General features: G+C 43.1%; 1 protein-coding gene across 1 annotated transcript in view; it reads right to left on the bottom strand.

Moving 5' to 3' along the window:
- The window catches only part of Pitpnc1 (phosphatidylinositol transfer protein cytoplasmic 1), a 269,794-nt gene that overhangs the window by 138,262 nt on the left and 105,880 nt on the right, over positions 1–25,652 (bottom strand). Inside the window, exon 2 of the mRNA XM_013148395.3 lies at positions 12,171–12,319. Coding sequence (XP_013003849.1) covers positions 12,171–12,319 — 149 coding nt within the window. The remainder of the gene's footprint in view (positions 1–12,170; positions 12,320–25,652) is intronic.

Raw genomic sequence — 25,652 nt, 5'->3', positions numbered from 1 at the left:
ATTTGATTTTCCATATAAATGGATGTAAGGAAGAATTTCACTCACTTGGCCAGCTCATGAATTCAAGTCCACTGAACACTATATTTAATAATGTAAATTTGCTAAATCGGCACCTCCCCTGCAGATATGCCCCAGATGGACAGATGGACTCACAAATGCTGAAACCAACCAGGCTTCGACCCCACCTCAGTTAGATGACAAGAGCCATGCCTAACGTATCAGCAGATTTCCTCCAAAATCTGTGCAATTTAGTGTACATCATAAATTCTAATAAATACTTAAGTGAATTGCCTTTACAGATCAATCTTGGCAATGTGATAGCCCGTGACTTGCACATGTGAGACCTAAGTCAGCTCGAGAAGGCCTTAAGTTCTGAATTCAGAGTACTGGACTTGGTTTTCTTTTCTGCCTATGGGGATCCTTCTTATTAATTCAGAGTTCTGTCCCATACCAACTGTTTCTTTGTCTTTTGCCAAATATTAACTCTGACTAATTCTAAAATATGTGCCTATCCTCGGTCAAATAAACCAAAACCCTTTTAAATTATAAAATGATGGGCCTAGTTTATTCTGGTGTAAAAGACAGTGAAGTCCTTTTTCCTTTGGCTGTTCATGAGTGGTGAGACAGAGTCAGGAGAATGTCTGCCACATACGTTAAGCGTCTGCAAAGCAGAGCTCGGAAGGATCTTCCTGGCTGTCCCATGGAACCGGCCATTTGACTCGCTTAAGCACCTGTGGGATACCTGACTCTGCCTGAGGACAGCCTGAGTGGGGTGCCCTAACTACGCTTGTGTAACCCCGTGGCAGCATAACTAGAAGGCACCTGATCATATCTTAGTTGGCTCATATGTTCACAGATTCTTCCCCTCAACCGAGTCTCAGGCATTCCCACCCCTTGGCCTTGGTGCTGATGTTCTAACACATGTGGGTCTAACCCTTCCCTGCCTAACGAAACCATGTTACACCCAAACCTAGCCTGTCAGGTTAAACATCCGTGGCTTTTTCAGTCATTCATCCTCTCACTTCAGTTTGTAGTCCTTTCAGCTCATCATGTGTCTGTACCCATTTTAAAGTGTGCCATTCAGGAACGACAAAAATAACCCGGAGCTGTTCTCTTTTTTTGGACTTTTTGAGACAAAGTCTCGCTATGCAGTTCAGGCTGGCCTTGGGCTCACTTTGTAGCCCACGATGATCTCAAACTTGCAAATGATTCTCTTGCCTCAGCCTCCCAAAGTGCTGGGATTATAGGAATGTGCCACCACGCTCAGCTCCAGATCTATTCTGACTAGTGGAAATTAGGTAAGATTGTCAAGTACTTATATGGTTTTGGATAGCTTACTTTACTTCTAATGTTTTGCGTGAAGCATAATGTTTGTAGAGTATACCTATTATACATATACATATACATCCTTAGATATGCACACAAAAATTATGTATGTATATACACATATAACATTCTTCATGTTAAATTGTCAACCAAAATCACTGTTTCTTTCAAACATAAATTCTTTATCTCATACTTGCACCACTGATATTTTAGAATCCAAAATAAGACCATATACTTGCCCATTTATTTTCTTCTTGGAAAAAAATGGTTCATAATTCCAAACTACTTAAGTTTTTCTGGATCCCTTTTCAGAATTCTAGATTCACTATCCTTCCTGGTTACAGATTTTTCAAGAGTTTGGGATGGATACTTTCTAGAAATTTAGTTTATTTTAAAACTCAGTAGGCCTGTGCTCAACCTTCCAGGTCCCATTATTTCTAAGTCCATGTTTTGTGTCTGGGTGTCCCTCCAAAGCCTCATGCAGTCATGGAGGCAGCTGAGTCTAGCGTTTTTGATTGATTTGTTGTATAGCACTGGAACTGGCGATGTGAGTGCTGCACCTGCCCAGGTGCAGGTAGCCGGCATATAGTATAAGGGAGGGAAGGAGGTGTGCTTTTCCCTTTTGCTCTTGTGGCTAGTGGTCGCCATGCACAGTTTCTCCTTAGCCACACCACCCTGCCTTGAAGCCAGCTGAATAAAGACTGAAACCTCCCAAACTGTAAGCTAAATAAACCTTTCCTTCCTTCATTTTGGGTGTCAAGTATTTTATCTCAGCAATGAGAAAAAAGTAACTGACACATCATGTATAAAATTTCCTCTCTTGGGGCTGAGGATTTAGTTCAATGGCATAAGTGCCTGCCTTGCAAGCGCGCGGTCATTTTATCCCTGATACTGATAAAAAAAAAAAAAAAAAAAGAATTTCCTCTCTTGGCTGACATTGTCTATGTCTCAGGTTACTCTACCAATTACTATTCTATCTAGTTTTTCTACCTGATTCATGTTAACAATACTGTTTAATTATGGAAAAATTCAATCATGTAAAGAAATTGAGGAACTAGGGAAGTTGCATAGTCGGAGAGCTCTTGCCTAGCATGCAGAAGACCATGGGTTGAGTACCTAACACTGGAAAGAGACAGCTACTTATGTATCTACCACATTGAATTTTTTAAAATGTTACACATTTTACTTACAAGGTATAGTAAAACTGATCTTTCGTGGCCTACAATTGTTTGAATTTTGTTTATTTCACTGCTGGGGATTGAACCCAGGACCTTGTGCATGCTAATTAAGCACTCTATCAATGAGCTATGTACCCATGAATGGAACAAACCAACATTTCCCTAAATTTGTGATTTTTTTCACTTTTTTGGAAAAAAAAGATTAAATGTTAGAGACACAGATGTAGTAGTTTCTTCCCATGCCAATTGTTTTCTCTCCCTTCTAAAAGTAACCACTAGCCTGAGAGCAGCTTTTTCATGATGCTTTTACCATGTTTGTAGTTATTTGTAAACAATATGCATATATATATGTATTCCACATACATAAATGTAGCAATGCTCTGTATATTTAAAATATAGATTCAAAGGCCTCATACCATATACATACCGTTGTTTTTTTATTTCTGTTTTTTGGTTGTTTTTGTTGTTTGTTTGGTTGGTTGGTTTGGGTGGTACTGACTTGTTAAATTCAGGGATTTTTAATTTTTTATATTTTGAGTCTTGGTCTAGCTTAGTCTTGGGTTGCCCTGGCTGGGCTGCCTCAGCCTCTGAGAGGGCTGTGATCATAAGAATGTACTGCCAGGGCTGGGGATTTAGCTCAGCAGCATAAGTGCCTGCCTGGCAAGTGCTAAGTTGTGAGTTCAATCCTCAGTATCAAAAAAAAAAAAAAACCGCCACACCCAGCTGGTGGTTTTTAATAATTTGCCTATTGCACCTTATGAAATTCATCAAAGTATATCTGGCTTATTAAGTTGAACTACTGCGGAATTTTCCATTATGTGAATATACTATCATATATTCACAACAATATCTGAATTGTTTTGATTTATTTTCCATTGCATGTAATGTTAGAATTAATCTCCTGGTAACGGTCTCTTGTGGATGGTACAACAATTTCTCTAGGGTTCAACCTAGAAACATAACTGGTAAGCAGAATATACACAGATTTTCAACTTTGCTAATTATCCTCTAAAGAGCTGGCATAGTTTACATCTCACTAGCACTGGAAGTGAGTTGATCTCCCGTATCCTTCTTTCCTGACTCCTATTTTTAAATTCCCCATGTAAGAGACAGCACGGTGTTTGGTGTTTAAGTTTCAGAGACTGGCTTATGTCACTTAGCATCAGCAAGGCCTCCAGGTGCATCCATTATCCTGCAAATGGCCTCATTTAGCTCCTCCTTGTGTAGCTCCTCTGTTGTGTTTATGCCACATTCTCTTCATCTGCTGATGGGTATCTAGTCTGTCGTGAAGTGTGCTGCTCTAAACATTGGTGTGGATACAAAGGCAGCACGCCAGCTTTGGTTTAAGAATATACCATGAAGCAGCTGGGCAAAGCGTAGCTCTATTTTTAGAGTTCTGAGGAACACGTGTGCTGATTTCTGTAGTGGTTGTACTAGTTTACATTCCCACCAACAGTGTAGGAGTGTTCCTCTTCCCCCTCATACCCACCAGCATGTATTGTTTTTTGTATTCTAGATGATTGGGGTGAGATGGGAACTAAATGTAATTTTTTTTTTTTTTTTTTGGTCTTTTTCGTTTTTATCGGTACCAGGGATCGAACTCACGACTGCCTGCTTGCAAGGCAGGCACTTATGCCGCTGAGCTAAATCCCCAGTCCCTGTAAATGTAATTTTGATTTGCCATTTTCTTCTTTGCTAAAATCAAACTCGACCGCTTGCCAGGCAGGCACTTGTGCCGCTGAGCTAATCTTCATTTGTACTTCTTTTGAGAATTTTCTGTTCAATTAATTTGCTCATTTATCAACTGGACTTTTTTTTTTTTTTTGTCTTTCTTTTCTTTTCTTCTTTTCTTTTTTTCTTTCTTTCTTTACTTCTTTCTTTTTTGAGGTAGGATCTGGCTATGTAATTCACGCAGGACCTAAACTCACTGTGTAACCTAGGCTGGCCTCAAAGACATGTTGATCCTTCTAACTCAACCTCCAGAGTGCTGGGATTACAAGTGTGTGCTACCATGCCTGGCTCAATTGGGCTTTTTGTTGGTTTAATTTTAACTTATTTGTGTTAAGTTTTCTGAGTTATTTACATATTCTAGATATTAATTCTTTATCAGGAGAGTAACAAGCAAAGTTTTTCTCCCATCATATAGCATATCTCTTTACTCTGTTGACTGTTTCTTTTTCTATGCAGTAGACTTTTAATTAGATATATTACAGGGGCATATGCCTGAAATCCCAGCATTCAGGAGGAGGAGGCAGGTGGATCATTACAAGTTCAAGACCAGCTTAGACTACAAAGTGAGACTATGTCTCAAAATAAACAAACAAACAAACAAACAATAAATAAAACTGGTACAGTCCCATTTCTTGATTCTTGATATTATTTTTTGTGCTATTGGAGTTCTAGTCAAGAAATTTTTGCCTGTGCCTGTGGTTTCAAATGTTTTCCAGAAGTGTCAAGTTCCTGGTCTTATATTTAGGTCTTTGATACATTTTGATTTGATTTTAGTACTGGGTGAAAAATAGGGATTGAGCTTTGACCTCTTGTATGTGCATATCCATTTTCTCCAGCACTATTTGTTAAAGAGGTTCTTATTTTTCAAAGCATTTTTTGGCCACTGTGTAAAACGTCAGATGGCTGCAGCTACATGGGTTTGTCTCTGTGTCTTCTGCTCAGCTCCACAGACCAGACTCTATTTTTGCCAGTCTGATGCATATGAAAGGGGATATCTTTGCAGAGCTTTAAAACTTGGGTTTTTTAAAAACTTAAACATGAGACACGATCTATTTAAATACTGTTCATACTTTCTTAGGGCAGTGATAGTTCTTTTACTTCAGGTGTTTTTTGTTGTGTAAAAGTTTATTAAAATTTTAAAAATTTTGTTATTAAGAAGCTCTTAATTTTAATGGAGTACTATCAGTCCATTTGTTTATGTCTTATTATACTTTGCAAACAAAAGATATTTACCTATATTTCTTCTAATTTATTTCACATTTAGGTCTTTTGTCTTTTTTTTTTTTTTTTTTTGGGTATCAGAGATCAAACTCATGACCTTGTGCTTGCTAGGTAGACACTTGTGCTGCTGCGATAAACGCCAGGCCTGTTCTGTTTGTCTTTTTGACACAGGGTCTCACTGTACAGTTCAGGCTCCCCTTGAACTCACCTTACAGCCTCGGCTGGCCTCAAATCCTCGGGCATCTGCCTGTCTCTGCCTCCTGAGTGGTGGGATCACAGCTGTGCACCACCACACCTGGTTTACATTTAGATCTTTCATCAACCTGTAATTTATTTTTGTGTGCAGTGTGAAGTAGAGGATCCTTGTTTTGCTAGTGTTAATCATTCTAGCCCTATACACTAAACAGCTAAGCTTTTTCTCACTAATTTCTATACTAGTTCTATAAAATACCAAGTACTAATTAATAGCAGTTTGGATCTACTTTGGGGTTATTTTCTTGCACAAATTCATTTTTTTATTTATGCAAAAATGAAGGCCGGGGATTTAGCTCAGCAGCATAAGCGCCTGCCTGGCAAGCATGAGCTTGTGAGTTTGATCCCTGGTCCCAAAAAAAAAGAAACAAAATTTCTTAATAAAAAGAATAGTAATAGTAAACTGTATAGCATTATTATATTAGTTATTTAGAGCAAAGACATAAGTCAAAAAGATTCCTTTCTTTTTTTTTTTTTTTGTCTTTTTCGTTTTTATTGGTACCAGGGATTGAACTCGCGACTGCCTGCTTACAAGGCAGGCGCTTATGCCGCTAAGTCCCCAGCCCCAATCAAAAAGATTCTTACTAAAAAGAAACAAATAGGGCTGGGGATTTAGCTCAGCGGCATAAGCGCCTGCCTGGCAAGTGCAAGGTCATGAATTCAATCCCCAATACCAAAAAAAAAAAAAAAAAAAAAAAAGTAACATAAAATTTTCTTTTCAGTGATCTAAGATAAACTAGTTGTATAAGTCAAACAAATTAGCTATATATTAAAATATGTTTTAGTTGGGCATGGTAGTACACACCTATAACCTCAGCACTTGGGGGAGACAGAGGCAGGAGGGTCTCTATAAATTCAAGGCCAGCCTGGGACACATATTATAATATTTTTGCAGCAATGCAATATGTAACTTGGGGAGGTATTTGAGTTTCTTCCTACTTTCCATTGATCTCTCTTTTATTTTGCTTTTTTGCATACATATATATATATTTGCATTATTCATATATGAGAAACCATGTGATATTTGAGCTTGTGTGTCTGACTTACTTCCATTAACTTTATGTTCTTAAATTGCATCTATTTACCTATGAATGACTCAAGTTTATCTTCCTTTAAGGCAGTGTAGTACTCCATTATGTACACAGCATATTTCTTACCCATTCATCTGCCGATGGGCATATACGTTGTTTCCAGGATCTAGCTCTTACAAATTGTGCTGCTCTAAAGATGAGTATGTTGCATGAGTTTGTAAGACTCTGCTCCAGTACCCTACTGCCTTAATTACTATAGCTTTATCAAAAGCCATGATATCTGTTAGGATGAGCCCTTCCTATTTACCCAATTTTTCAAAATTGTTCATATGAATTTTAGGATCATCTTCTCCAATTCTATTAAAAACCAATTGACATTTTAATTAGATTGCATTAAATGTGTAGATTGATTTGGGACTTGATGGCAAATGTGTAATATAGCATTTCCAATCCATGAATATAGTATGTCTCACCACCTGTCTCAGGCTTTTAAAATGGCCTCAAGAAATGCTTTCTAATTTTTCTCCAGAGATTTTTTTGCATATGTTGGATTATGACATAGTACCCATAAATTTCTATTCTACCATAAATGGAATTTTTTTTTTCTTTTTCCTTTTTATCGGTACCGGTAATCGAACCCACGACTGCCTGCTTGCAAGGCAGGCGCTTATGCTGTTGAGCTAAATCCCCAGCCCCCTATAAATGGAATTTTTAAATGTACGTTTTTGCAATTTTTCTTCCTGCTAAACAATAATGCTGTTAATCAGGGCTGGGGATTTAGCTCAGCGGCAAAAACGCCTGCCTTGCAAGCAGGCAGTCGTGAGTTTGATCCCCAGTACCGATAAAAAGGAAAAAGACAAAAATAAATAAATAAATAAAAATAAGGCTGTTAATCTCTGTATGTAGATATACACCCAGCGATCTTGCCAAATTCTTATATTGATGTTGAGAGTTACCTGGAATATCTGAAATTTTCATTAGTCAATCTTATCTGTAACTGATAATTTTATTTCCTCCTCTTTATCTCTCTATTGCCTGTGAGTCAGTGTTGCTGGGAAACCAAATTCAGGCCTTTCTGGGTGTTAGGTGAGCATCAGACCCTGAGCTGCAACCCCTGCTCATTCTTGGCTTGTGCTTGGCTAGGACATCAAGCAATGTTAGAAGTGGTGATCACAGGCTCCTTACTGTGTTGCTATCTTTACTGTGGACAAGTACATAGGAAGATTTATTACAAGTTAATGTAATGAATTTCAGGGATAAATCTGACTGGGTCATGATTCTTTATTATCATTGTTCTGAAGTAGTTGATTTGCTAATATTTTATATGGAATGTCCCTGTCTATGTTGTAGCTGAGATTGAGTTATAAATTTCCTTTTTAATTTTAATTTTAATTTTATTTATTTATTTATTTTTTTGTACCGGGGATCGAACTCACGACCTCACGCTTGCCAGGCAGGTGCTTATGCCGCTGAGCTAAATCCCCGTCGTTATAAATTTCCTTTTTATATAGCACCGTGCAGTTTGGTTACTAACATTCATACGGTGAGCACTGTTAGTTGTCTTTCTAGAAGTCAGCCTTTTTCCTGCCCTTTCTCTTCCCTCTATTTTCCTCACTGACAGTTGTCTTATCTCAACTGTTAAATGGACACATTGCGGCCTTGGCATCAGTCAACTGGGAAATAATGTTGCAAGAATGCAGGATGTTCTTCCTTTTATTATAGACAGCTGGGTTTGACAGAAGTTAACAGGTAGTAAAGAATGAGCTGGCTCTTGGAGGAGTCAGTGCAAAAAATAAGGACATTAAACTTGTGGCTGGAGGCGGATCTGAAGCCCACTGGGCCTCAGGCTGGGCCTCAGGATGGACACACAATAGCCAGGACTGCGCCCCTCCCTAGAGATGAGCAGCAGCTTGAGATGATATTGTAATGAGCACGCTTGGTCCAGTGGACTCAGCAAGGCATCGTACCCAAGGTGGGTGACCAGAACATCTGGGTCCATGCCCATCCCTTTCCAGGAATGTCTGCGTTCTTCCCAGTTACTCTGGCTACACAACTTCCTTCCCTGTTGGATCAGTATTAGCTAAGCCACTTTACTGGTAATCTCACAGGCTGATTGTAGTTTGACCCCTGCTGTGACTTTGTGGTATGAAGTATTTTGACCAAGAGCCTCAGTGGTTACCCACTCAGACCTCTCCTGAAGTCCAGGAGCTAGTCTCCTTATTTCCAGTAAAGCTCTCCTAACGTCCTCCGTTGGTTCATGACTTCATTCCGCCATGTTGTAAGCCCCCAAGCTCAGCACATCTGCCATCTAACAGGCTGGGAGTTATTTTCCTCGTAACACTTTCTTATAAGCAGAACATGCCCTTTTGCCTAGGAAAGACAGCTCTTAAACAGCTTTCACGTTTTATCAGGGAGGGAAATCGTAGTGTCATTGGCCAGAAGTAGGTTACAGTAGGGGAAGTGAGTATCTGACAGATATTTTGGTATCTGTTGCCATCAAAATTTATGCCTTACATGCTTTCTCCTTTGTGGTGCTGATGGTTGAACCCAAGGCCTTGTGTACATGAAGTAAACAGGTTGCCTGTGAGCGACAGCCCCAGCTGGCCTTTCCTTTTATTCCCGTGTCTTCTATGGATTGATCATGTTTTCTTTTAAAAGTGATATATTGTTTTAATATTCCTTCATAAGTTACCTTTAGTTTTGTCAAACTAAAAGTGATGTGAACCAATAATCCCAGCGCTCCGGGAGGCTACAGCAGGACTGCACGTTCAAGGCCAGCCTGGGCATCTTAGTGAGACCCTACCTCTAAATGAAGATTAAAAAATGGATGGCAGTGTGGCTCAGGGCCGAGGCTCAGGGTTGAGCCTCAGTGTCTGTGTGCTGAGGCCAAGGATCATCTTTACATTTTAAACACATGCACTTGATTTAGGAAGTCTAAAATAACCTATCTCTCCAATTTTAGTGGAGTTTTTTTTACTATAATTACCACCCTTCTATCTTCTGAGTTATTGTTTATATTCTATAACATCCCCTCAAGCAGTCATTATTAGTGTTTTTAAAACATTCTACTGTTCATTCAGACTTAACCAGGTGCTTAACAATTTATTTGTGTAAATTAAGATGCTCCTTATCTTTTTCCTGGGCTGTTTCATCTTAAATCCTTTAGTAGTAACTTCTCCGGCCCTGAATGATCCAAAGGCATTTATTTCTATGCTCGATTTTCAGTTTTCATTCCCTATTCGTGTGGGCCTGAGGCCACACTGTCTACGGGTCATGAGCTTGACACCCTGAACCTCAAATGCCAGAGCCTACACTTGATTCTGAGGTTCCCTGGCTTCATTCTTCTGCTCCCCACTCCGAGTTGAGTCCTCCTCTATCCCTAGTACCTGAGGATTTCCTCGTCTTTGTTTTTAGCTCAGCTTTATATTGTTTTATTTCATCCTGTGTTTGTCAGAGGAAGTGGGGGGGGTCGACATTAATCTTTTTAGTTACTATTACTGGAAGCCCACACATTCTATTTATAATAGACTTCCCTCTTACTCATGTTTATGACTCTCCTTTAAAATAAATATCATACATTCTGATAGAGACACGACAAAGATGGCTGGATAGTTGGTATTTTGTTTCAGCAAAAGTTATAAAGTTTCTAAAATTTTTCTTGATTTTGGTGTACAAGGAACATTTCCCAGGTCACCAGTTAAGAGACTGTGATCAGCTGCCAAGAAATGGAATTTTCCATAGTTTCTGTTTTCTTGCATCTGCCTCACTTCTGGTTCAACAAAGGTGATCCCTGAGGGGAAACCTGCTCAGTCCTGACTTCACACCCTCTGCACTAAGAATACCAAAGCAGTGTGGTGAGAAGTCCAGGCGCCTGCAGGAAGCCACCCTCAGGCCAGAGCCAGAGCTCAAGGACTCCTGCAGATCCTTAGCTGGCTGGAGGCTGAACCGATTCCAAATCCTGAGAATTTATAACTTCTAATAGATGAAAGTGAGCAAGCTCATTTGCATTTCATCATGACTCAGGAATTCCCCCACATCCCTGGACAGATGAAACCACATTAGCTTTATCAGTCCGAGGCTTTCACTGTCAGGATACTGGCCTGGAAAATGGCCATCCAGCCTGATGGATGGGACCCAAAGTCTCCTGTCAGGATAGAATGGTCTATTTCAGCCTGCTGGAGAGAGAACCAGCATGAATAGTGGTATCCAAACACGGTTCCTCTCAGAAACATCTGGCAGTACCGAACATTCACTGGGGTCGGTGAATAAACAGGGGGGCACTGGGCAGCTGGTATGTTGGAAATGTTTCTGAAGAATCACAAATGGTCCAATTAAGGACCCAACAAGTGGTAGTTAAGGCATTCATTCATAGAAAGACTAATACAAGTCTGATTTGCTGAAAGACAGTTATTAGTGGCAATACAATATATTCCGTATGTTGTCTCACTAAAACTGTTCTGATGTAAAAAATAAATGAATGGAAGAAGATGGACTAGACTGGGGTACAGGGCAAGGAGATCAGACAAACCCCAACAATCACCTGTGCCATTAGTGATAAGAAAATAGCAAGATGGGGCTGGGGATTTAGCTCAGTGGCATAAGTACCTGCCTTGCAAGCAGGAGGTCGTGAGTTCGGATCCTCAGTACTGATTAAAAAAAAAAAGAAAACAGCAAGAGATTAAAGAGACCATTTTGCAAAGTCAAAACGGGAGTCTTGGCTAGTTCTGACTTCACCCTTGAGGCTTTCTCCCCAAAATGGAGAGTAACAAGTTCTACCATAGGAAGGATGGGTCTACTTGAGGGACGGAAGCCACCTTATAAGTCACAGGGGGCTGTTCATTTTGTCATTTCCTTTTGAAGGAACCTGATTGGTCACTAAATGGTCACTGGAAATTCTAGTCAATTAAGGCCCAAAGGCACGCTGCCATCCTCAGCGCTTTCCTCCCATTCACAGGCAGAACCATCTCTCTCACAGCTAACACCGAGCAAAGGGAAAGACAAAGTTCTTCATTCTTAAGATCAGGATTTCATCTCGTGCTATGAAAATGCTTCCTCATGAAGCCTGGCCTGCTGGCACATGCCTGCAATCCTAGTACTGGGAGGCCGAGGCAGGAGGATTGCCAAGAGTTTGAAGCCAACCTAGACTATGCAGTGAATTTAAAACCAGTTTGAACTGCATAATGAGACCTTGCCTTAAAACAAAACAAAACCTGCTTTCAGATGAAAATGCTACTGAGATCTATTTCTCAGAATGCTAGGTGGTGGGCAGTGGATTTTGTTCTTGAAAGCGATGAGATTGGTGGACACAGAGGATGGACCTATGATTGTCCAAGTCACCTTCTTTCTCAGACACCCACCACCTCGGGCTTTACCTCAAGGGTGCCATGGCGGGGGAGGGAGCTCCTGGCCACTCTGGGCTGTGGTGACCTACCTGTTGAGATACACCCTCTTCTCAGTGAACTGCCCGTTGCCGTGGTGAGGGTCCTCAAAGGGCTCGTTCTGGACGACCTCCACCCCTTCTCCCCGGTCACTCTGCTCGTGGCTGTGCTTGCTGATCATGTACAGCTGTCCGATTTTGTACTGCAGAGCACAGAGGAAGAGACAGAGTGGTCAGCACTTAGCCTGTCCGACAAAGCCCCTCCAAACTAATCACAATTTGCTGAGAAAAGAGGCAGCCACGTGGGCCTCGTGTGACTCTCTGTGGAAGCTGGAAAGAGGGCTGCCTGTGAGCAGCAGGCAGAAATGGCACCATGCTGGGATCCTTCTGCATCCTCTCTGCAGCAACGGACCAGCCCAGGGGGTGAGGCATAGGAGGGGGTGCAGAGTCTCTTTTCATTCTGGCTCCACAATGCTTGTGGGGCTAACATCCTACTTGGCTTGGTCAGAGCAGCCTCAGGGGTGTCATTTCTGTCCCTGCTTTCACCTAATTAGCAGCATTGCTGGGCACAGGCTCTTAAGCATCACCTGTCTCTTGCATCGCCCTTTCCAAAGGGTCCAGCGCTCCTGGAGACCCCTTGTCCCAGAAGAGCAGTTCTCACAGGAGGCTGGACATCAGATCATCCGGGAGCTTTGAAAAGCTCCACACACTGGGTTTTACCCTGAGTGGAGCCAAGGCTGAGAACCAGAAGCCACATCACATTGAGGACAATCTTCGGCATCTTCAGCTACTTTTTATCCAATTGCACGCTCAGCATGCAGCCTCCCAGGCAACTCCCAGAGCACATCTTACCCTAAAATCACAAAATGGAGTAACAAACGCTAGGAACATTTTCTGTCCTGTCTTTACCATTGTGCTGTTCTGCTCCCCTTCGTGCCTGTCTGAAAATCCTGGGGCCAGCAGCCACTTATTTCCCTAGGGGACTTTCAAGTGACAAAACTAATTTGATAGAGGGGGAGAAGACAGGCGGGAATAAAATAGCTTGCAAGAGGAACGTGTCTGCTCAGGGTCAGGAGGCAGGATGACGAGACCCTGCTGTGTCCTTCTTGCAGATTTGCTGTGACCCAACAGAGACATCATGTCGTTACCACTGGGGCCTGAGGGGTCCTGAGTTGTGTCCCAAGAGGCCCTGGCCAGCAGGGATGCAGGTACCCTGTCTACTGCAAAAGAGGGAGAGATAGACTTTAAATTAAAGAGGCGTGTGAAATGTAAAAGCCGCAGGGCTGTCAGAACCAGAGCTGGAGAACCCGAGTCCAAAGGTCCCTCTTTCATGCCGAGGCAGGTTCAGGGAGGGAGTGTGAAGAAGCTCCCACAGTCTCTGGTCCGCACCCAGCCCCTGGCACCAGACCCAGTAACTATGACAACAGGAGTCAGCTAGGTGGGCTGGGTCTTCTCAAAGGGCTGCAGGTCCTGTGTGGGCTACGCCCTTCTGTGGAGGGGCTGCTTCTGCATTTTAAAACGCTTTGAATGTGAGTGTATTTGTGCCTTGACATGCAGGGGAGTTGGAGCACTGCGGATAAGAGCCAGAAGAGGATAAAATCCTTTTTAAAATGTACTGCCAGGTCAAAAACTTGACCTGCCTCCACCTTGGTCTAGTTCTGCTTTTTCTTCTGTTCATAAAGCCTGACAGTCTTTCGAAGATGACAGAAAGAGCAAGTTCACAGACTGGAGCCTTGTGAGCTGTGAGATCCAAGAGATCATTGCTCCGCCTGACACCGGGCCCGTAACCCTGGCACCAGGAACTCAGCTGCTCAGCCACCCACTGAGACTTCACTGGCAGGTGTTTGGTACATGGTGTCCCCAAGATAAATGTTTACATGCGATGAAATATTATTCAGTCATGAAAAGTACTACCAATGAAGTACTACCAATATTCTAAAACTGTTCCTTAGGTGTTATGGGATTAAGTGTGTCCCTCAAAGTTCATACAGTGAAGTCTAATCCTTTACCCCACAGAATATGACTTTATTTGCAATTAGCACCTTTACAGAGGTCATCAGGTTACAGTGAGGTCATTAGATGGGCCCTAGTCCAGTGTAGAATATTTGCCTACCTACCACCAAGGCATAAGTAAGATCCTGGATTCGATCCTTAGCACCACGAAAATGAAAGAGGAAGGTAATTTATTTATTTACTTTGTCTTTTTGAGCCAGTCTCACTATGTAGCTCAGGCTGGCCTTGAACTCACTTTGTAGTCCAGGCTGACCTCAAACTCACAGCAATCATCCTGCCTCAGCTTCCCAAGTGCTGGGATTACAATGCCACCACAGCTGATGAGAAAGGTTAATTTTATGTTATGTGAATTTCAGTTTTTAAAGAAAGTATTGGCTGTCGTGTCAGAAGGAGACACTCTTAACCCAAAATCCCATCAAGGTCTTTGGTGGGAATTGACGGAAAAATTCTTTGCCAGCCAACAGGCTCTGGGAGCTTCACAGATGAAAAATATATGGGACAAGGTTGATGCACAAACACAAAAGCCATTAGCCAGATGCAAGTCGGCCCCGGCTGGGCTCAGCTCGAGTGCTTCCTGCTTGGTGGAGATGGGGACAGCGAGGCAGCTGATTCACCGGAGGCCACGGGAGGGCCCGGCCACCTCATTGATCATTCCAGTGGCTCTGCATGAGTTAGCACAGGGCAGGCGCCAGCGGGAGCTCACTAAGCCGCTGGTGCGGACTGGGGGTGGCTGCAGATGCTTGCTGGTGGCTGCTGAGGGCTGGCGGAACACTAAGCCCAGACACCGAGATGGTCAAGGGTTCTGTGATTGTCCCTTTCTTTCCAGAAAAATCGGGCCTGCTCTGCTGGCTGTGGTCACCAGGGCCGGGCCATCCCAAAGCAGCTTACTGTGTTGTTCAATCCCAAATTGTCACACAGACACAAACAGCAGTGTCTGGGCCGGGGCAAAGGGAAGGAGCAGAGAGTCCTTGAGCCACCTTTTCTAAACTGCCAGAGAACCTCTTAAAAATGCCAAATCTGGGTGCCAAATCAGGCGGTGGGGAGAGATCTTACTCAAGCCCGTGAGGTGCTGAGCCCTCTCACAGGGTGCGGGCTCACCAGTGCCAGACCGGGTGTTCACCTTTAGGAGGCCTGTTTCTTTGTTCCTCTTGTATATTATACCTTGCAAATTTCTGTACCAGCTTCAGTGAAAATATCACTAACTCCAAATATCCCCAATTTCTAACTCCACATGAACTTGTATGTCAAAAAAAGGCTACAAAAATCCAAAGACTCAGAGGATTCTGAAGACCTCAAAGCCTGAAATTTGAAAATAGAATTGATGAGGAGGAGGATGATAACATGGCACACTTTTATTGACTGCCCATGAATTCAAGGCTTCAATTGCATGCTTGACGTTCATTCCTAATGCGATGATGATCCACTCAGGCGGCACTGACTACCGAAGAAGTCGCGTCCTCAGGGAGGTCAAAGTCTTGCCTTGGCTTCTAGATGGCAGAGTGAGCTCTGAATGCCATAGGTGTGTGCTCTGTCTACTTCGCCCAGCTTCAGCCCTTGAATCATTAACAGGTGTATTGCTTTAACAGCTCTGGGGCCTCGCCGTGATTAAAAAGGTGTGGGGGGTGTGGTGGAGGGGGTGGCTGAAAGCCAGGCCTCTGAATTTTGCTGTTTCAAAAGTTGAGTAACAGAAGTCTGACTGAAAGATCAAAGTTGCTTAATCGATGCTCACATATGGAATGGGGGAGCAATTATGCTCTAACTTTGCAAAATCTATTGTTATAATTCCAGAGTTTGGGTAATCATCATTACAGGCAATCATGATTAGAGAGCTCTGCGCTGCAGGCTAAGCCTCCGTGTGAGATATTAGCAGAACAGCTACCCCAAATAATTATCTCTGTTCTCGAAAAACATCCTGGGGATCCAGAGCTTTCCTACTCAGGCGCAGCGCTGAGCATCTGATATCGCTGGAAACCTAAGGTAATGCAGAGTCCCAGAAAGTGCTTGGAAAAGCCAAGCAGCTTCATCGGTTCATACTTCTGCAGATTGTAGGAGGGAGCCCCACCAAGTTACGTAACACAGTGCACCCTCAAGCCAAAAATATGGAGTACGGTAAGGGATTGCTCACTGGGCGCCAACAATACCCTGCCCTCTGCATGAAGCAGCACTGGACCTGAAGTTCCAGGCTTAGCAGAATTCCAAGCTACAAATGATTTCTACTGTATCCTCCCTGCCTAGCTGAGTTCCTACAAGGCCCAGGTCCTCCGCCCCAAAGATGGCGTCATCTGGCTTCCAACCAATCCCTGTGCCTCTGCCCTGTCCCTTTTCTCTTCCTCCATTAGTCCTGGTCCTGTTTACAAACATCATGATGTGACAAGAATCAACTCCCAGTGGACTTACTCCCTGAGGAGACACTTGGGCATCGAAAGCTCCGGGTCAGCACTCAGAATTCATTTCTACTTTGTCCTTTATCATCCAAATGAATGGCTGCACAGAACTAAGGAGCAGAGAAACACTGGCCCCTCTGACTTTACGTGAAATTATGTAATTTTTTTTTCCAACTAGTTCCCGTTGTTTTCTCTCTACCTGTACCAAGAAAGCAGAAGGAGTGTGATATACTTTGGCATTCTTAAGAGGTGCCCTAATTATTCATTAAGGAGCCTTAGTGCTTTTTCTGCCTTTCTTCCAGCCTTCTCCACCCTCAATAAATGAACCTCAGAACACAGGGAAGCAACTGCTTCTTGGTGAGCAAGGAACTGACTGAAGAGAATGTCCGTAAGGTAAACCCCACAGGAAGCAGGCTTCTTGCCAGCTTCTCACCGAGTGGTGTCAGAATTGTAATTACACACAGAGAAGGACAGTCAACGAGTCCAGACTTTAACAACCTTGTCTCAGAAAGCTAGATGCTTGAGCAGTTTCCCGAATCCCACAGCACAGCCCTAGAACAGGGACAAATATTCTGCTCTAGTGGTTGGCAAACTGTGTGCTCTGGTGCCAGCTTTTAAAATAAAGCTGTGTTGGGCCATGATCATGTGCATTCTGTGGGTGCGTTGGCATGCACAGACAGAGTTCAGTAGCTGTCACAAAGACTCTGCATGACTCTCAAATCTGAAATTACCTTCTGCCTGGCCCTCTACAGAAAAAGTTTGCTGACCCCTGTTCTAGTCCACAGGCCCTGGGTCCAGTCCAGGATAGCCTCAGCTACCCAGTAGGTAGCTATTTACTTCAGGGCTACTTGATGGCTAGCTAGTAAGTATTTGAAACGCAGCTTACTCATTTTAAATTCTCTTCAATCCGCCAGCTACGGGGACACACACCTGGAATCCCAGCACGCTGGGAGGGTAAGGCAAGAGGACGGCACATGTGAGCCTAGCCTGGGCAACTTAGTTGGGCTCTATCTCAAATTAAGAAAATAAAAATAAAAAGGACTAGAGATGTAGCTCAGTGGTAAAGAGGCCCTGAGTTCAATCCCAGTACCACAAGGAAAAACAAAAGAATTAGAGAAAAATAGAAGTTCATAAATAATGCCTCATTGATTTTATACTGAAATGGTAGTTTGTGGTCATCCTGCACTAACAAGACGATAGCCTGAAAATGAATATTACCTGTTTCTTTTAATGTTTTAAAAATGTTGCTACTGTAAAATTTTAAGTTCATTATTTGCAACTCACACATTCCTATTGGACGTGCTGGTCTAGACCCTCATCTCCACCAAATCGGACTCAAAGGAAAGCCAATATGCTGAGCTAAGACATCACCCACACTCCAGAGGCTGCTGGGCGACGTCCGAGTCAGGTCAAGAGCTTGCAAGCTGGCGAGGTGGGGCACTGGTGATGAGTGCTGTGTGTGGAGAAGCCCGTCCCCCTGAGGACAAGCTATTACCTGGGCCACCGAGAGGTGATAATTGTTCACAGTGTGGAAAGCACTGAGATCTTAGAAATGAAAATGTGGAGCCAGTGTCCTGATTCTGCCTTTGGCTCGGCTCTGTAACCTTAGACAATTTACTTATCCGAGCCACATTTTGTTATTGTTAAAATGGGGCTAATAAAATAACTTGCAGGACATGGTGAGAATCAAGTGATAAAAAAATTCACAAATTCATACGCTCATAAACTGTTCATAAACTGAAGGAGCTATTGCTCCCGCTACCCCACACCGTATCTGACCTAGGCTTGCAGGTCTGTTTCATTTGTGCCTCTCTGCTGTGTGTTCTCTGAGGTACACGAGAATGAGGCATGTACCATCACTTACACAATGCACAAACCAGAGACCCGAGCTGGCACACTTCTGTAGTTCCAGCCGCCTTAGGAGTCTGAGGTAGGAAGATCACCTGAGCCCAGGAATTTGGGACCAGCCTGGGCAATGTAGTGACCCAACTTCAAAAAGGAAAGAAGAAAATAAACCAAAGAAAACGTGACCTTCTGCCCAAAATTATCACTTCTTTCCATAAAAGTCTCATTTGATGGTAGTCAGATCAAACACTCCCCAAAAGTTAAATAAAAAGCCTGGGAACTCCCAAGGATAGGAGGTATGCGACGTGTCAAAGAAGTCATAGAGACCGAAAGTTAAACCAGGGCCTGACAGAGCAGGGGAGGGTGGGGAATAGGAAGTTAGTGTTTCACGGGTACAGGGTTTTGGTCTGGATGCTAAAAAAAAAAAAAACCAGAAAGTTCTGATGTAGGATGGTGACCACAACTACACATTATGAATGCATTTCGCATCATTGAATTGTACACCAAAATTTGTTAAGGTTATATACTTTATTCTGTGTATGGTATATTACAATTTTTTTCTTAAAAGCCCAAGAACATGCAGTTCTTCACTGAGAAGGGCTCATACTTGGAGGTGGTCACATAAACAGTGATTTTTTTTTAATAACTATAATTTTTTTTTTTTTAATGAGTAGCGTCCTTGTGCTTGATGGGTCTTTGGTCTGGAAACTTACTTGAAAGTGTTAAACCCAAGGGACAGGAGAAATAGAAAATGACTTCCTTTAGAGGCAATATAATGTGAGACACTCCCATTCCTGCCATGCCAGGCAGCTATCTGCTTGCTGTACCCTGAACTTAGACATCATTAATAATAAGACCTTTCTGGAGGATTCGCATTACTAATGCTTGAAAGCAACCTGCCTGGGAGTGGAGATGGGGCAGATGATGACCCTGGCAGAGGGGAAAGGATTATATGAACACAAACACATTGTGGTCTCTTTAACCTTCGGGCTCCCTGTGTGATGAGGACAGGTTTTTACGCAGCTCACCACCTGCAGTTGCTTCTCAGCCTGGGTTCCGACTGAGGCTACTTTACAGCAAGAATGACTCCAAAAGTGACTCCCCCAAAGGGCCTTTTTCCTTTGGGAAGTGCTGTGCCATCTTTGCCTACTAGGGCTGAATTCATTTGAGTTCCACGCAGGGTAAGGACAGGGTTAGCTGCCCTCTCCCCTTCAGGCTCTGTGATTCAGGGTGTAGATGTCTCCATGCAGAGAAGGAAGTTAAAAAAAATAATAAAATAAAAGGTGTAAAGTTCTCCGGTGTTTCGTCAGATGTCACTCTGCCAGGTCAATAAACCACAAAAACCAATATCCGATCTCACAAAGAAAATACAAACCTGCAGCTCATATTTCAGGATATCAGTACATCATCACATATTTATCTTTTCTCTTGGATTTTTATAAGCAGCCCTCTGAGGGGCCTGGTTTACATAATACCTGTGTCATTATGCCAGGGTGCAGGAATGAAAAAGCTGATAAAAAAGATTTTTAAAAGGAGCTAGGTTATTGACATTTAATTAAAAAAATCCCACTTTTGTGGCAAACTCATATAAACAGCACCGTATGGTGATGCTTAACCTGTCCTAAGTTTTGGACTGAACTGCCTAGAAATAGAACCATTCACTCCAAAAGAAGGACTCAGGATGTCCTTCCTGCTGGTGCCAGGGAAATGCCATCCCTGGGGTTGCTGCCAGACTGCAGATCATTTCAAGAACACTCAGGCGTCTCAGAGAATAACCTGCTCCACCGAGCAAGGGGAAGTTACAAAGGGCTACAAAGGACACAGCAAATGAAAGTGCGTATGTCATGTTGGATGCAGGTACTCGGGCCCCGCGGATTCATGTGACTCACAAATTGAAATGGCAAAATGACATCATGCAGCATTTACGGACAACTTCATAACATCAGTGAAGGCAGTAGGTATGTCAGCCTTTGTGATTATAAAGGAGGCGCAGGACAAAACAGCCATAAGTGAGAGCCCAGAAGAATCGTGAAGGGGGTAAACACAGGAACTTCTAGAACTCAGCTCGAAGCCACAAGAAGAGTTGGCTCTTCGGGGCCAAATGTGGGAATTCTCCCTACACTGGTCTTGATAGTGGGACAGTCTTCTCTTAAGAGTCCTGTGCAATCTGGACCGTCCTTTCTATACACAGTGTCTTGTGTGCCAGGGCCCACAAACACTGGAAGCAGAGCTGTGAACAACAGATTTAGTGTCTGGCAACAAAGAGTGTTTCTTAAGGGTTTCCAGCCTTAAGACATAAGGCTACCAGCTGGGTGAACTTGATCATCAGAGCTCTCTACTGAGCTGATTTGCCACAAAATAGGAAACTGATTACAAATCAAGTAAATGGAAAGGTCTGAGGCAGGTCTGACCTCCAGCAGGAAACTGAAACTCTTGTGTTTCCTACAGAACATAAACCCACAGCCAATCACAAGACCTAAGGGCAAAAATGAACATAGAGCTTTCCCGGGACATGTAAATGCACCGTCTACTTGTGACCCTTGTGCCACTATTTGTCTTAGTACCTCGGTCACAGTGTTCTCCAGAGAGGTTTATCTACCCCTGAGGTACATGAGCTCCTGTTTGGATGCCAATAGCACCTATCCACACTACAGGAAATCCTTCATGAAAATAACCCACAGCATTATGGGAAGTTACAGGACCAGTTTAAAGCAGAAATATTTCCAGGGGTGGCAACAATTAGTCTCAGTCTTTGAGTCCTTCAGATGACAGAAGGGTAGACTGCATGCAAAAAGCGAAACAATTGAACGAGGGCAGTTCTTACTGTTTTTTTTTTTTTTTGTCATTTTCGTTTTTTTATCGGTACCAGGGACCGAACTCATGACTGCCTGCTTGCAAAGCAGGCGCTTATGCCACTGAGCTAAATCCCCAGCCCCCAGTTCTTACTGTTTTGAAAGAGCTAGCCAAGCCACTTGATGGCTAGACAAACAAGATCTAGTACGCCAAGGTCACAGAACTCCCCTGCTCGCTAAAGTAAGCTAACTGGCACCCCAGGTGACTTTGGGGTAACCATCTAGCAATGCTGGGAAGAAAGTCTGACCAAGTCACATCTGTGGACGGAAGCTTGGAGAGTTCCAGTAGCTTCCCTCACCCCCTAGTCTGGAGGAGCCTCTAGGTCCCAGACAGAGTTGTGGCTGGTTATTTGCAGTCATTCTTTCAAGTGACAGCAGCCTAATTACAAAATAAGTAAAAAACAAACAAACAAACAAAAAAAAAAAACAGAGAACTGATGGAGGAAAAAAAATGACTGATAATCCCTACTCTCCTGAGACAGTTCATAAAGACAGGCCAAATAGACTAAATTGGGTGCATTTCCAGGAATCACTACATTTAAAAATCTATCTTCTGAGCTCTTATTATACATTGGACTCATTCTAATGATCTGGAGGGAGAATCTATCAACCGGTCCTCTTAAGGTCGAGTGTTGGCCCTGTCCTTCCCTGCGTCAGCAGGCAGCCATCCCTCAGTCTCTGCAAATCCTCTGAAGGGAGGAGGGGAACAGGTCCCCTAGGCAACGCAGTGTGAGACATAATTCACCATGGTTTCAAAGAGTTGGGAGAAAAAAAGAACACAGCACATGAAATGACCGGCAGACATACTGATCGTCACAGGATACATTCTCTTTTTTTTACTGTGATTTTATACATATTATTATCATTTTAACATTTTTCCCTTTTCTGGTGGTGCCTGGGATTGAAACCAGAGCTTCACATACTTGCACACACTAAGCATGTAGTCTACCACTGAGCTGCAACCCTGGCATTTTAACCAGTTTTGAGTGTTCAATGCAGTGAGATTAAATACATTCACAATGCCATAAGACCACTGCTAGTATCAATTTCTAGAACTCCTACACTATCTCCAACAGAAATCCTGCCTCTTTCTACTGCCTGTCTACGAGCCTGTATATTCTGTAGTCATTTGCTTAGCAGGAGGTGACAGTCATGTGTCCATTCTATGTAACACACTACAGATCCTTTTGTGTCTCAATAGACCACGTTTTGGTAACCCAGTGTCTGTCTACTTATGGACTTTTTTTTGGCCAGCACTAGGATTGAACTCAGGGCCTTGGCGCTGAGTCATAGCCCCAGACTTTTATTTTATTTTACGTTATCTTTTTTAGACAGGGTCTCACTAAGTGGCTAAATTACCCAGGCTGGGCTTGAATTTGGGATCCTCAGGCTTCAGCTTCTCAGAAACCTGAGATCACAGGTATGTGCACCCCATGACTAGTTTCATGGACATTTAGATTGCTTCTACATTTTGCCTGTAATGACACACAATGCTGCTAGCGACATTAGTACACGCACATCTGTTTGGGTCCCTGCTTTCAACTGTTTTGAGTAGAAACTCTAAAGTGGATTGGCTGGGTGATACTGCAAACTGAGGTTTCACTGTCTGAGGAAACACCACGGTGCTTTACCCAGCAGCAGCTTTTTTTTTTTTTTTGTCTTTTTCATTTTTATCAGTACCGGGGATCAAACGCACGACTGTCTGCTTGCAAGGCAGGTGCTTGTGCCACTAAGCTAAATCCCTAGCCTCCAGCAGCAGATTTTACATTCTCCTCAGCAGTGCTCAGGCCTCTGACTTTACCCTCACCAACAGGTATTTCTTACACTGGGGAACAAGAGCCATCCTGATGGGTGTGAAGTGACCATGGGACATTTCAAAGCTGGTTCTCATTCTTTCTTGAGCCTCCTGTTCTCATGAAATTCATCTGAGGCAGTACTTGGGCATCAAACCCTTATCCCAAACGAGCACCAGGACAGCCCTATTCCAACCCTATGATTTATTTAAGTCAGAGGAATCCATCAGTAGACTTCTCACAAATCCCTGAGAAACTGAGAAGTATTGCTTTCATGGGGCTGGAGGGCAGTCCTGGAAACGCTCTGGTTGCAAACTGAGTCCCTGTAAGGCTGCAAAGGCCCTGACGCATCGCAGCCTGTAAAGCATCTCTTTATAAGGACACCACAAGGACGCGGCTATGAATTCTTACCTCGTGGAGCCCAGCGAGGGCACAGGTGGGCATGACCCGAAAGGGCATTTAGAGAGCTGTTCTAGAAGCTGCTCTCAGTATTATCTTGAGGGCCCTGCCAGGAATGTCATAAATTACAGAATCAGAGAACTGGAGGCAGAGTCATACAGAATAAACTGATGAATCACATGTAATAACTTACCCTCAAAAATTTGGGGTTAAAGATTCTCTTTTAAATGGAAAGCTTTTTTAAATTTCTCTGTTTTTTTTTTTTTTGGTCTTTGTGTGTCAGCTCTCCCAAGGAGCTATGCCCCCCCGCCACTGGCCCTAAATTACTTTTAATGCTTTTCTTGTGATTAAGTCACTCTATTTTATTTTAGGTGACAGCAATTCTTGAAAAAGTAATCTCAGAAATGACTTTAAGTTTATAGTAGGCTTCATAAATGCTGCTCATACTTTTGTGTCTTTTTTTGTTTTTGTTTTTGTTTTTGGTCTTTTTCCTTTTTATCGGTACTGGGAATCGAACTCAGGACTGCCTGCTTGCAAGGCAGGTGCTTATGCCGCTGAGCTAAATCCCCAGCCCCATTGCTCATACTTTTGTAAGTACATATACAATTCTGTGGGTTTTACTGACATGAGGTTGTGCCACCATTGTCACCATCTCCTTCTGGCACATTTTTATCACCCTGAATGAAACCTGACTCTTAGGAACTGTCAGTCTCCATTCCTGCCTCCTCCTAACCTCTGGGGTCCACTAATCTACATTCCATCTCTATGGATATGCTTATTCTGGACATCTCTTATAAGCGAATCACACCATAGGTGGTTCACTATGACTGGTTTCTTTTATTTAACTTTTTTTTAGGACTCATCTATGTTATAGTAAAAAAAGTCAAAACTCCCTTTTCACTAACTACCAAATAATATTCCATTGTATAGATACACCACCTATTCTTTTCCACTCACCAGGTAATGAGCAGGTAGGTGGTTCCCACCTTTCTGATATTTTGAATCAAGCTGCTGTGAGCATTTCAGTTCTGGTCTATGGATACATCTATGTTCATTTCCCTTCGGAGCAGAACTGCTGAGTCATATGCTGAACCTGTTGAGAACTCTTCATTCCACAGTAACTGTTTCATTTTACATTCCTACCTGTCATGTCTTATATTTGCTTTGGATGGTGTTTTGTTTTGTTTCTGCGGCTCTGAGAATTGAACCTAGGGCCTTCACAACAAGTTAAGGCCCCAGGCTCCAATTTGTGACCCTGCTGACTCAGCTACCCAGAATGCTGGGATTAACAGGCATGTGCCACCATTCGCAATTACTCTGGATGGTTTTAATTTACCTATGGAAACCATGACAGCAACAACAAAACACCAACCAAGTGGGTTTAAGAGTAAACTGCAGGGCAAGCATGTCTCAGCACCCCGCTCAGGCATTTAGTCTCTCACGAACATCACTGGCAACTCTCAGCCACAGGACAGTTCCTTCATTACAAGGACCACAAAGAGCCCAGCCTCACACACAGGCAATCAGCACCACAAGCTACGACAGCATCGCCTAATGTGCTAATGGGGCAGCACAGACCACAAGTGTGCTGATTGGGGAGGGGCACCGCAGGGCAGACAGGAAGTAGCTTTAACCAGCAAAGCAGAAGTCACAGCCTGCAAGCCTGTCCTAGAGAGGTACGTGCTCACAGCCAAACTTCTCTCCTTCACCAGGATCCCTGCGGATGCACGACAGAAGCCATCATAAAGGCTGCCACACATGCTGGCTTCTCTAGGCTGAGCATGGTTCTAAAATGTGTATGCTATATTTCTTTCTTACAACTCTAAGAACTGAAGGTAGTGTTTCGTTTTGTTTTTTTTTTTAATCACCATTAGCAAATGAGGAAGTTGATGAATAGAGAGGCTATGTCATTTAGCCCTGGTCAACGAGCTGGTAAACATAAGAACTAGCATTTGAACCTAGGCAGTCAAGCTCCAAGATCCAGGCATGCAGGGATCTCCTTGGCCACACACTTGGCATCCCGAGAACAGGTTATTTGTAAGGCTGGGTGAAATTATCATGGTAAATAAAGAAAGTGCCTTTTCTCGTTCCAGCACGCTGCTGGCAGTTTTATGATGATGCTAGAAAGAAGCTTTTTAAGCAATGTAGGAAACAGCAGAGCTAGAGAGAGCAAGGGAGAACGAGTCACAAGGGGAAGCCATCAGGGGAAACAAAATTAGAAGCCAAGAATCCTAGGTCCTCTGTCCTGCT

The sequence above is a fragment of the Cavia porcellus genome, unplaced genomic scaffold, assembly GCF_034190915.1.
Source record: "Cavia porcellus strain 051 isolate PalLab524CR breed Dunkin Hartley unplaced genomic scaffold, mCavPor4.1 scaffold_32, whole genome shotgun sequence".
Lineage (NCBI taxonomy): Eukaryota > Metazoa > Chordata > Mammalia > Rodentia > Caviidae > Cavia > Cavia porcellus.
This window is presented reverse-complemented; position numbering and strand designations above follow the sequence as displayed.